At 49.7% G+C, this 12,108-nt stretch overlaps 2 protein-coding genes across 3 annotated transcripts; one reads left to right on the forward strand and one right to left on the reverse strand.

Moving 5' to 3' along the window:
- Nucleotides 1-1,195: 1,195 nt before the first annotated feature.
- ZNF692 (zinc finger protein 692) lies at nucleotides 1,196-8,208 on the forward strand. 2 transcript variants are annotated; one of them, XM_006874458.1, is made up of 11 exons: nucleotides 1,196-1,371; nucleotides 1,644-1,675; nucleotides 2,102-2,365; nucleotides 3,324-3,372; nucleotides 3,461-3,595; nucleotides 3,941-4,171; nucleotides 4,257-4,334; nucleotides 4,435-4,513; nucleotides 6,413-6,527; nucleotides 7,683-7,782; nucleotides 7,899-8,208. In XM_006874458.1, exons 1-11 carry the CDS (start codon nucleotides 1,196-1,198, stop codon nucleotides 8,206-8,208), a joined length of 1,569 nt encoding a protein of 522 aa, XP_006874520.1. The 2 variants fall into 2 exon arrangements, with proteins under 2 accessions (XP_006874520.1, XP_006874521.1); XM_006874459.1 differs by lacking the exon at nucleotides 3,461-3,595.
- Nucleotides 8,209-9,761: 1,553 nt separating this feature from the next.
- On the reverse strand, nucleotides 9,762-11,114 carry ZNF672 (zinc finger protein 672). The gene has a single exon (XM_006874484.1). The coding sequence runs from the start codon at nucleotides 11,112-11,114 to the stop codon at nucleotides 9,762-9,764; it is 1,353 nt and encodes a 450-aa protein (XP_006874546.1).
- Between the last annotated feature and the right edge of the window lie 994 nt (nucleotides 11,115-12,108).

The raw sequence follows: 12,108 nt of genomic DNA on the forward strand, positions 1-12,108 counted from the left end.
AGCCTCTCAGAGAGACAAAGATGAGGTTATCTGATCCTGTAGAAGATTTACAGTCTCAGAAACCCTATGTAGTAGGTTGCTATGAGTCAAAATTCACTTGGTAGCAGAGGGTTGGGTTTGGTTTGCACCCTGCAGCATGTCGTTGTTTGCTGCTGGCAATTGAGAGGTGGAAATTAAAAGCAACCTACAAACTAGGAAAAATTAGAGATGATGTCCTTGAACTGACTGGAAAGGATAGGATCAACATATAGGAGGGCTTGACTGTTTATATTCTAACCTTTCTCGCTCAAACAAGTCTTTGGTTGTTAAACCCAAGTGTTCAGTACAGAAACAAAGAATTATTCGCTACGCATTCCGTGATTCCCTTTGCAAAGAACTACAAGAACCACAGTTCCCAGCAGGCCGTGCGTATGAGGTGGCCAGTGCGCAGGCGCACGCCACCATCTCCCGACTCTGCCCTCCCCCGGCCCAGGCTCCATTTCCGGGCTGGAGTCACCTAAATGCAGCGGACGGTTTCCTCTTAAAAGAGAAACAGCGGCAGTGCACGAGGTGGGCCCCCTGCCATCTCATCACTCTCCGGGCTCTTGCACGAGGCCGCCAGGGCGCAGCCGCAGTTGGGGTGAGGGGTGGGGGTGGGAGAGTGCAGGTAAGGTTGGAATGCGGGGTGGCAGCGGTGGAGATTCTGGGCCGCCTGGGATCTGCTTTTGGGATTTGGCCTGGCTAAGTGGAGTGGCTAGAGATTGGGTGGGGGACATCCTCCAGACCCCTGCTCTCTCAACCGCACTTGACCCAACCTTGGAAGAGCACCTATGCAAGCCAGGACACAAATTTCCCTCACCCCCTATTAACCAATAAATGCAGATACCGTCAAGAAATATCTGCAACTCTCCAGTTAAAATTACCCTTTACCGCCAGCGAAAGTCTCAAGCTCTTTCCATATAGCTACTGTTTACATTCAGTGCTCCCACACACTAAGGGCTTGTTCTAACTTTGACCTTTTCCCCCCACTTCCCACTCCACAATACCCATCGCTGAATTTATACAACAAGGGGTGACTGGGACCCAATTGCAGCAAATGATCTTTAAATATTTTAGCCCTGTCCGATTTCACTGAGAAACTGAGGCCCCAAAGGGCCTGCCCCCAGATCAAGTTGTCCCAGCTGGTTCATATCCTCTCCTCTCCAGGTCCTGTAACATGGCCTCTTCCCCTGCGGATGCGTCCCACAGGCGGCGAGAAAAGCGAAGGCAGCTGGACGCTCGCCGCAGCAAGTGTCGAATACGTCTGGGCGGACACATGGAGCAATGGTGCCTCCTGAAAGAGCGACTGGGCTTCTCCTTGCACTCACAGCTCGCCAAGTTCCTGTTGGACCGGTTAGGGGCTTGGGGAAGAAAGGGGCTCTGTGGGAGGGCTCCCAGCTCACCTCCCCAGGGCCAAGTTATAGTCTCTTCAGGCCTGAAGAGATTTCACTTTAGCAGCCCAGTCATTGTGATAAGGTTTTCCCAGGTTTCTCTTCCCCTGTTGTAGTTTCCAGGGACTATGGGTCCTTAGGGCTGGCCCCTTAATTATATGCTGCAAGTGCCCATGGCTAAGGGCATTTCACCAACTCAATATCTACCTGAACTGTCTCTTCTCCTGCTGGCAGGTACATTTCTTCCGGCTGTATACTCTGTGCAGGTAGGTGGGACATGGTTGGAGAATGGGAGAAGAGGGAGGACAGAGGTGCTCAAGTTATGGGGGTGGTGTAGATGTGCTCAAGGTAGGGGACTGGTAGGGCTTAGGAGACAGAGAGGAAGAGTGGCAGCTGACAGTGGTGTGCCTCTCAGTCGGATGGTGTGCCTCTCTTAGGTTGACAGGTCACAGGAAGCTGTGAGTGAGTTTGGGAAGCTCAGGATAGTGTGATGGGTAGGTCCTGGGAAGGGAACAAAGTCTCAGGACCCTTAGGCCACTTCTGGATTCAGAAGAATGGTAAACTGGAGGAGGAGGGGATAGGGTTACTCAGGGAGTTGGAAACACAGGAGAACTGTCTGGATGTGAAGAGTATCTAGACTGTGGGGAGGGGGGACTCCCAGCAGGGCCTGATTGCCTCCCCCACTCTTCCAGGCCCTGAACCTTCATCCCCCAAGGGTCTGCAGTACCTTGTGCTCCTGTGTCATGCTCACAGTCAAGAGTGCAACATGGTACCCGGCTTTCGAGGGCCTGGGGGCCGTGATGGGGGACTCGTGTGGGAGTGCTCAGCAGGCCACACCTTCTCCTGGGACCCCTCTTTGGGCTCCACACCTCCAGAAGTGCCGAGGCCAGTCCCTCTTCGTCGCTCTGCCCGGAGAAGCTGGTGTTCAGAGACCAGGAGTGGACAGGAGCCTGCAGGTAGGCTGGGGGAGAGAAGAGTTGTGGAGAAAAGGGAAGACAAACATCTCCCATCTTCTGTGGAGTGCAGCCCTATTGTCTAAAAATGAGCCTGTTATAATGAAAAACCTGCTGATTATGTATATATATATATATCCCCAAATATATTACTAAGTATCAAAAGCAAAATACATACAACAAAACATACCCATTCTACAATTTCCATTCTACCATTTCTACATGTTTTATTCGGTGACACTAGTTACATTCTTCACACTGTGCCATTCATTCTTCCTATCTCTCCCCAAACAATTTTATTACCATCAATTTAGACTCATGACTCCCTAAACGTCTCATATAGTTTTTAGTGTTACTGTTGTTAGTTTTTATCTAATATGTTGTTGTTGTTAAGTGCCGTCGAGTCGGTTCTAATATAGATCACCCTTTAAAGAAGTGCAATGCTCAAGGCAAAGATTTTTTACTAATTGAGCTATACTCTTCATTTGGGTTAAAGATGTCTTCAGGGGAGAAGTACACACCACAGTTCAAGGTTTAAAGATTATCTCAGAGCAATAGAATTGAGGGGTTCCTCCAGTCTCGTTGGGTCTAGTAAGTTTGGATCCTGTAGAGATTTGAAATTATGTTCTACATTTTCTCCTTTTGATCAGGATCCATCTATTGAGTCATTGATCAAAAACATTCAATAGTGGTAGCTACAGCAGTAGTTCATGAAGACAGATCTAATTCCTTCCCCCATCCCTAGTCTAGAAAGGAGACTTTTTACTATGTACCTTTTAAATACGTTTTTTTTTTAACCATGTGAATGTATTATAAAATAAAATTCTCATTCCCATTCTGGTAGCCTCTGCTTTTTCCTCCTCTTTCCTAAGAATACTCTCACATCAGACCTTAGAACTCTACCTGTTGTCTTTCCTTGAGCCCAGAGTTCCTTCCCCTTTGACCCTGCCTGTGTCAACAGGTTTGGAATCTGAGGATGGTGAGAAGACTCATGAGACCAGGTTGTCAAGGTGAGGTTCTAAAGGAGGGTAGGATAGACCTGGATGGATGATAACAGTGAGGGAACAGGACCTCAACTTTGCTTTCCTTGACCTGTAGGGGGGTAGGCCCACCACCAGAGACTTCCCTGCCCCCAGGAGAGGAAGAGAAGGAGGAAGAAGAAGAAGAAGAGGAGGAGGAAGAGGAGATGCTCAGTGATGCCAGTCCATGGACCTACAGCTCCTCCCCAGATGAGCAAGTGGGGCTGAGGAGGGATAAAGAAGAGAACAGGAAGAGGAAGCCGGCAGCTGGCTGAGAAAGCTAGAACTCTGCAGACTTGAGGGATGGGCTGTTAGATAGAGTGGGAGGAAGATGGGCTTTGGAGAAGCTAGAAAGAATTGCAGGCTTTGAAGTGAAAGGTAGAATGGGGTGAAATCAGGATTTGAGAGAGACTGAGGGCTAAAAGTTGGTGTGAGCAGAGAGCCTGAGGTGGGTTTGGGATGGTTCTGACCTTAGGGATTTAGGAACAGGAGTTAGAAGAGGCTGGGGTTGATTTGAAGGCTTGGGTAGATAATGCCTTTCTCTTTGTTCTCCTTTCAGCAGTGAGCCAGATGCCCCCAGGTCTCCCAGACCACCTCCTGCCTCTCTCACCCACTCCCTTAAAGAGGAGGAGACACCACCTGCCCCTTCTGATCTCCCTACTTCTCTGGCTCCACTATCGTCTTCAGTATCCTCACTGGGCTCTGGAATTCCTCTGACTACAGAAGTCAGGATACAACCAGAGCTTAGTGGGACCCCTCAGGCAGCCCAGGAGACTGAGCCCCCAGCCAGGTAACATGATGGCTGAGACAGGATATGGGAATCTTGGGGACATGGCCCTCCTCGACCCCTCAGCTACCCTCTTTGCTGTCCATAGCCCTGGGAGTCAGGCCCAGTCTGCTCCAGCCCCCTCTTGGGATGAAGAAACTGCACAGATCGGCCCCAAGAGAATCAGGTAGGACTGGGAGAGCAGGGATTCTAAAGAGAGAGAGATGAGGAAGGAGGCAGACGGGAGTGGGCAAGACTTTTCCTGTTCTTCCCCATTCTCTTCTTAGGAAAGCTGCTAAAAGAGAGCTTCTGCCTTGTGACTTCCCTGGCTGTGGAAAGATCTTCTCTAACCGGCAGTATTTGAATGTGAGGGGCACAAGTTGGGTTCTGTGTGTGCAATGGGTATGCAGTAGAGAGGACTGGAGAAAGTAAGGAAAAGGAATTGAAGGTGTAGAGGGATTTGAGACTAGAAAAAAAAGTTGAGCTAGACATTAAAAGCTTTCTTTAATAATCAAGTGATGGCTTTACTAAACTAGACAACTGATAGATAAGGCATCAAAACCAAGCCTCAATTGCATAAAGCCACTGACCACTACTTCTTATGAAATGGAATCTCAGAAAATTACATGCAGATAGACAGTGGTACTTAACAAGTTCTTATGGCATGCTAGTAAGTATTGGTACTGTAAGATAAGCACTGGAATGCTAACCACAAGGTTGGTGGTTCAAGTCCACCAACCACTTGATGGAAGAAAGATGAGACTTTCAGCTCCTGGAAACCTTATATATAAGGTCTTGGAAACCTTATATATAAGGTCACTGTGAGTCGGAATCAACGTGATGGCAGTGAGTTTGGTTTAAGAGATTGTTCTAAGCACTTGACATGCATCAAGTCATTTGATCCTCACAGTATCCCTATAGAATAACCCAGTGCCATGGAGTTGATTCTGCCTCTTGATGACTCCATGTATTACAGAGTAGGACTGCTTTTATGGGGTTTCCATGGCTGCCATCTTTTATGGAAGCAGATTACCAGGTCTTTCTTCTGAGGTTCTACTGAGTGGGTTTAAACAACCAACCTTTAGGTTAGTAGTCAAGCACAAACCAGTTGTGCTACCCAGGGGTCTCCCCATGGAGTAGGTGCTATTAATATTTTTACCTTGCAGATGACAAAACTGAGGCACATAGCAAAGTGAAGCAATGGTTGCACTTTGCCCACGGTTCCTCAGCTATAGTATGTGGTGGTACAGGAATTCTGAGCCTGGCAGCTTGGTTCAGAGTCCCCACTCAGGCGACCTCATCATGTTTTCCAAATAGATTGTCCTACAGTGGGAAGAACTGGTAGATGGTCCTTTCCCAAACCTCACTGCGTGAGAGATACGAAGCACAGAGAGATGAGGACTTGAGTCCTCAACAGGGCAAGTCTTGAGGCTGGGGGAAGGCACCAGACCCGAGGGAGGGATGGCAAGACATGTGGACCGGATCGGGGAAGCACTGTGTAGAGAAGATGATGTAGAGAGAAATCCAGTGGGAAAGTGGGGGGTGCCCCTGTGTGTTCCGGAGTGTCAGTGAATACAGAGAATACTAAGTTGGAGCTGGTCAAACATAGTTATGTCTGTTATGGAGGAGACTGAAACAGCCCCCAGGGTCATAACTGTGGAGGAAAGAAAATGGTGTTCTAGAGAAGAGGGAAACCCATGGCATTTGGTGAGCCAGGATTTGAAATTAGTCCAGTACTTCCCATATTGGGGAATTCACAGTTTAAGAACCCTTAAAGTATTCTATGTTGAGTGTGTCTGTGTTTTAAAGCAGATTTAGGAAATAATAGTGAATAGTATACTTGTAGTGAGCTGTTAATGAAAATTAGTATGTCTGAGATATTTTTATGACTAATATTGAAGAGAATAATCATGTGAACAATAACCATGTTATCCCTTCCCACCCTGGTTAAGTAAACCAGAAGTTTTATTTAGAGCAGTACTTTTCATAGTGAAGTAGCTTTTGCAAGGTTAGGGTATAGCACAATCAGATGGTGGAAATGGAGAATAGAATAGGGTAAAGGGTAGATGGGATCACAGTAGAGATGAGGATCTCATGGTAGAGATAAGGATTGAGTCAGGGTGATGTGAATGTCTAGCTGTAACAGGGAGAACTGCTAGGACACAGATGTTATAGGATGGAGACAGGCAGAAGACCCCACCTCCTGGGTAAGCTCTAGATTACGAACTTTTCCTCTTCTTCCCTGCCACCTGCTTCCTTCCCTAGCACCACAAGAAGTACCAGCACATCCACCAGAAGTCCTTCTCCTGTCCAGAGCCAGCCTGTGGGAAGTCTTTCAACTTTAAGAAACACCTGAAGGAACATGTTAAGTTGCACAGCGGTGAGTGGTCAAACTGCCACCATCCACTCTTCCTCTGGGGGTTCCTAGACATCCTGTTTACTGATTCATCCTTCATCACTGTGTTGAACAACTGATTCAGACTGTCTAGGTGCTGATACTGGGAATTCAGCAATTAACAAACAGTCCATAACTTCATGAGATTTCCATTCTAGTGATAAAGTGCTATAAATAAATGTAAAGGTGGGATAAAGGAATAGAATATGCTCTTGTAGAAAGGGAAGGCTCTTTGAGTAATGACTTCAATAATCTGAGGACCTGAGACCTGTACAGGTCTACGGGAACAGTGGGAGGGAGGTGGGAGGCAGAGGCCCTGAGATAGGCTCTGCATGGTATGTTTGCAGAATAGGAAGTATAGAGAGGGCCTGCTGAGGTTAGAAAGGAAAGACTGAAGTAAGATAGGTGCTGGGAGCCTCAGAGACATAGGATGGCTTAGCTATGCTAACTGCAGAGTTGACAGATCAAACCCACCAGGCCCTCCTAGGAAGCCCTGTAAGTCGCGATAAGTCGCGACCAACTCAACAGCACTTAACAGCAACAGTTAACTATCCCGAGGAGCCCTGTAGCTTAGTGAGTTATTTGTTGGGCTGCTAACCACCACCAGGTCATCAATTTGAATGGGGGAGAGGGACATTGACAGATGACAGGGAATTCCCTGGGGGCGCTATGGGTGAAAGAAGAAATATTCAGGCTTGAAAGGGGAGAATATTCTAGGTGCTAGGGACTGGTCTTGGGGCTTGGAGAATTTACATCTAATTTCCCAAGCCCCTTTCCAGACCTCCTCCTGTTACCTTCTGTCCATATAAGGACCCAGCTTTCTCTTGTATCTCCTTTGACAAGCTTCAGGACCTAAATGCAAGCTGATGTAACAGTGATGGGAGTTCAGAGACTTGGGCAGGACTTAGGGTAACAGTGATACCCAAGTTTTTTAGATGTGTCCTGCTTTCTGTTTTTCTCTCATTTGTCAAAACTGGTTAAGTAAAAGGAGGTTCAGAGATTTGCCCACGAACAATAGCTACTTATAACCCAGGCCTCCTGACTCCAACACTGGTGCATTCTTGTGGGGATGGTGGGTGAGTGGACAGAGTTGGTGCTGCATCCTGAAGACAGATGCTGAGGTGTCCCATGTGCCCACAGACACCCGGGACTACATCTGTGAGTTTTGCGCTCGGTCGTTCCGCACCAGCAGCAATCTTGTCATTCACCGACGTATCCACACTGGAGAGAAACCCCTACAGTGAGTGCTGTGAAACAGGCCTGGGGGCTAAGGGACCATGGGGCTGGCAGGGACACAGGCAGGGCACCCAGACCCTGGGGGAGCCCCTATCTTCCTTCCTCTGCCCCTGGTTCCAGGTGTGAGATCTGTGGGTTTACCTGCCGCCAGAAGGCTTCCCTGAACTGGCACCGACGCAAGCATGCAGAGACGGCAGCTGCCTTGCTCTTCCCCTGTGAGTTCTGTGGAAAGCGGTTTGAAAAGCCGGACAGTGTTGCAGCCCACTGTAGCAAAAGCCACCCAGTCCCACTTCCGAGCCCACAGGAGTCATCCAGCCCTGTGGAACCTTGTCCCAGTGTCTGTGTCCCAGGGCCTCTAGAGCCCAGCGAGGCCACTGGAGCTAGCTCCTCCCTGTCCCCTCCAGCTCTGGTCCTGCTCCCTCAGAAATGAGTTCCTCCTCCTAGGTTTTAGGGAGCCAGATTACGGACTTAAAAGGAGCCAGGAGAGTGGTGTAAAGGAGAAGCACCAGATGCTTGGGTCCTCAGGGACTAGGAGTTCAGGGACAGTACGTACTCCTGGGAAAGTAGGGGAGCCGGACTACTTTAGACTACCTAAAGGACAGAATAAATAGTATTTTACTTGATTATGTGTGGGCAGAGTTGAGTGTTTTGGCATCGGAGGCATAGAAATCCTAATTCTACTAAAAGCTAGCTTTGTTGAGTATAGGTGTGTGACCCTGGTCCTCTTCTTACAGGTTTCTTGCTTGCCCACTTTCCTCTCACTCTGAAGTCCCCTGCTTGTTTTAGGTACTGTTTGACTCTCTGCAGCCCTTTCCCAAGAAGTGTCAACCCCACGCTTGTTTCTCCAGGGTGTGCACAGGAAGAGGAGAAGTATGTGATTCTGGGCCACATTAGTAGTCACCATTGAGAAAACCAAACATGTAAACCCTGAAGAAGCTTGCCTTCCAGTGCAGTAGTGAGGGGCCCTATGTTCAAGATTGCTGAGCTATCTTGGGAAAAGAGGAGAGGCCTTGGAACTGCCAATAGATTTGGGTCTTGGAATACTTCAAATCTGCAAAGACCATTAGCCTCAAGTTCCACAAAGGAGGTTCTTGGCACCAGGAACCAAAACAAATAGCTCTTTATTTCACTAGCAGTAAGCAAAAAGTTGTTAGCCAATTCCAAGGAATTTGTAGAACTTGTTTTACCATGAGCAGACACCCTGGCTCCAAGCTTGATTTGGAAATAGTATTCTGATGCTCCACTTGGCAATGTCAGGCTTGTAGAGCCACTTGGTATGGGCCCAGGGTCCACAGCAAATGTCAGTCTTCCCTCACCTGTCTGAAGAACACTGTTGTGAGAGCAGTGTCTCCAGGTGGCCTGACCCAGGGACAGGTGGGTTGCCATGCTGAAAGGCCCTTGCCAACCTTCACACTGGTGGGCCACTCTGTCAGGCACCTGGTATAACATTGTTCACTAAAGTGAGCTCTCTGCCTCCAAAATTCCCACCTTGACCTGTCTCAGAAACTGAGGGAGAAAGCAGCAGAGACAAAGCATCTGAACCAATAGGCAAGGCAACCACCGGTTGATGGGGTCTGATCTTGGAGCCACACCTGTGCTAATGAGCTGAGTAGACAGCCGACAAACAGATCATAGAAATGAAGGTTTGAGTAAAGATATGGGGCAAGAGAAGCAACACAGGGTGGGAAACAGCACAACAGTGCTGGTCCACACCATCATGGGCCCTCTTCCATGCTTGGGGTCTGGGAGGCTTTCCCTGATTCCCTGCACCAACTACTGTGAGAGAAGCTGGGGGATAAAAAGAGCTGACAGGTAGGCCAACTAACAGAGATGGAAGGAAAGGCAGGTCATCCTGTCATTCCCCAAACCCTGGTTAGGAAGTTCCCCCAAAAGTCCCCAGTAGTGGCAGTTGTGGGTGTTTGCACAGCTCCCTTTTCCCCTCAGATAACAGCAGATCTCCCCTAACTAGAACATAGGAACCTCTTACTGTCCAGACTCCCTTGTAAAAATAAGGGGAGCACCTGTGGAGCTAACATCTGAGGTGGTCTTAGTTGCAGCAGCGCGGGCACGTGTGTGGGCGCGCTGGTGCTGTGACAGTGAGCGGCTGTGGCTAAAGCACTTGCCACACTCAGCACACTCAGCTGGTCGTTCCCCTAGGTGTGTCTTGCGGTGCAGCGCCAGCTTGGAACCCACACTAAAGGCCTTGCCACACTCAGGGCACTTGTGGGGCTTGTAGCCGGCATGGTTGCGCCGGTGCACATTGAGATTGGACACACACGTGAAGCGCTTGCCACACTGCTCACAGCGGTAGGGCTTCTCGCCGGTGTGCGTACGCCGGTGCTTGGTAAGGTCTGAGCGGTCGCTGAAGCGGCGGCCGCACTCAGGACAAGGAAAAGGCTTCTCCCCCGTGTGGATACGTTGATGGACCACTAAGTCTGAGCGCTGCCCAAAGCCTTTGCCGCATGTGCCGCACGCGTGTGGCCGTTCACCCTGGTGGCTACGCCGATGGCGCAGCAAAGTGGAACTCTCACTGAAGCAGCGCCCACAGTCATTGCACACGTACGGCTTTTCACCCGTGTGTGTACGCTGGTGCCGCACCAGCGTGGCACTCTCCAAGAAGCCTTTGCCACACTCTGGGCACTTGAAAGGCTTCTCGCCGGAGTGTGTTTGCAAGTGTCGCGTCAACGTTGAGCTCTTACCGAAGCTCTTGCCGCACACGCCACACTGATAGTCCCGAGCGGGCAGCTGCTGGCCTGCAAGGTCAACAGGGCTTCTGGAGGTGTGGACGCGAGCGTGGCTCCGCAGCCCTGCTCGGCTTCTGAAGGCCCGTGGACACAATGCACAGGTGTGTGGCTGGTTGGTGGGTGCGGCAGATGCCCCCAGCGGATGTGCCCGCTCCTGATGGAATCGCAGGGCGCTCTGGCGGAAGGTGCGAGCACACAGAGGGCAGCGTCGGGACCTCTCAGGAGGGTGCCAGAGGCGCCGATGTAGCAGCAACGCTGGGAGGTGTGGGAAGCGGCGGCCACAAACTCTGCAGGGGCAAGCGCGGCTACGCCGTCGGTGTGCGCCCTGGTGCAAGTCTAGACGGCCGCTGTGGTGAAAGCTTTGGCCACACTCGCTGCAGATGTACAGTGTTTCTCCAGCGTGGGCGCGCCTGTGCTCCCGGAGATCTGCTGCTTTCACACAGCGCTCACCACATTCGAGGCATCGGAAGCGACTCTCACCACCATGGCAGGTACGCTCGTGCCGCAGGAGAACAGAACTGTAGCGGAAGCTCTTGCCGCACTCGCTGCAGGTGTAAGGTCTCCCAGCTGCTGTCCCTGGTGCCGCGAACATGGCAAGGACCTGGGGTCCTCTAGGAGCAGACTGGGGGCCAGGCTGGCAGGGAACTTTGCAGCTCAAGCTCCCAGGTTCGTCTCCTCGGACTGCCAGTAATTTTCAGTTTTCATACAGCCTGGAAAGGGAGTGATAATGGATGGAATAAGGAGACCTCAAAAGCTGTTCTGTGACTTGGGGGCTGCTTCTCCTATGGGCATATACTGTGACTATTTCAGAGGTATGCCCTGTGAGCCCTGCCAGGAGAAGATCCAGCAAGAACTATTCATAGGGGAGGGCGCATTTCAGCTAAAACATCTTTCAGTTCTATTTCCCAGAGGAGACAAAGCCATGGAAAATCCCAGAAATGCATAGAGGGGAATTCTTGTGTCACCTTGAAGGCCAGAGGAAGGGACTGTGACTGTTCTGGAGAATGTTGTCTTCAGCAGGAACCACTAAAACTGCTGGGAAGAAAATGGCCAAGCCTGGCTTTTGTCTTTAAGACCTGGGATCCTGGCCTGGGGATATATTAGGAAGCCAACAAGGATAAATGGGGATATAAGAAAGCCCTACGCCTAGACAACACAAACATTTCCCTACAAGACCCAGGTTTCCTGAGTCACCAAAATGCTCAGAAAGACTCTGATGTTACTAGAAGCGACTAAGGTCTGGGTAAGAGAGTATACCTGATAAACCCCAAAACAATGTTCCTTGGCTTTTGACAGTGCCTAATATATATTTACTCCTTCCTATACAGTACACAGCCCCAAAGTTCCTTGGTCTGGGCTTGAGAAAGCAACTTAGTCAAGAAAATGCGTGAGAAGCGAGCATGGATAGTTCACAAAGAATATCATAAAAACTTAATTCTAAGAAAGACTTTATGAATTTTTAGGAGAAAAGGGGCATCCCCTTCTAATCTCAGGGTATCCAGCTTGTTTGTTGAACATTCTTCATTTTCCACTGCCTCAGCTCCAGGCATCTCAGAACAGGAGTAGGAAAGAAAGAAAGCGCCTTT

The sequence above is a fragment of the Chrysochloris asiatica genome, unplaced genomic scaffold (genome assembly GCF_000296735.1).
Source record: "Chrysochloris asiatica unplaced genomic scaffold, ChrAsi1.0 scaffold00279, whole genome shotgun sequence".
Lineage (NCBI taxonomy): Eukaryota > Metazoa > Chordata > Mammalia > Afrosoricida > Chrysochloridae > Chrysochloris > Chrysochloris asiatica.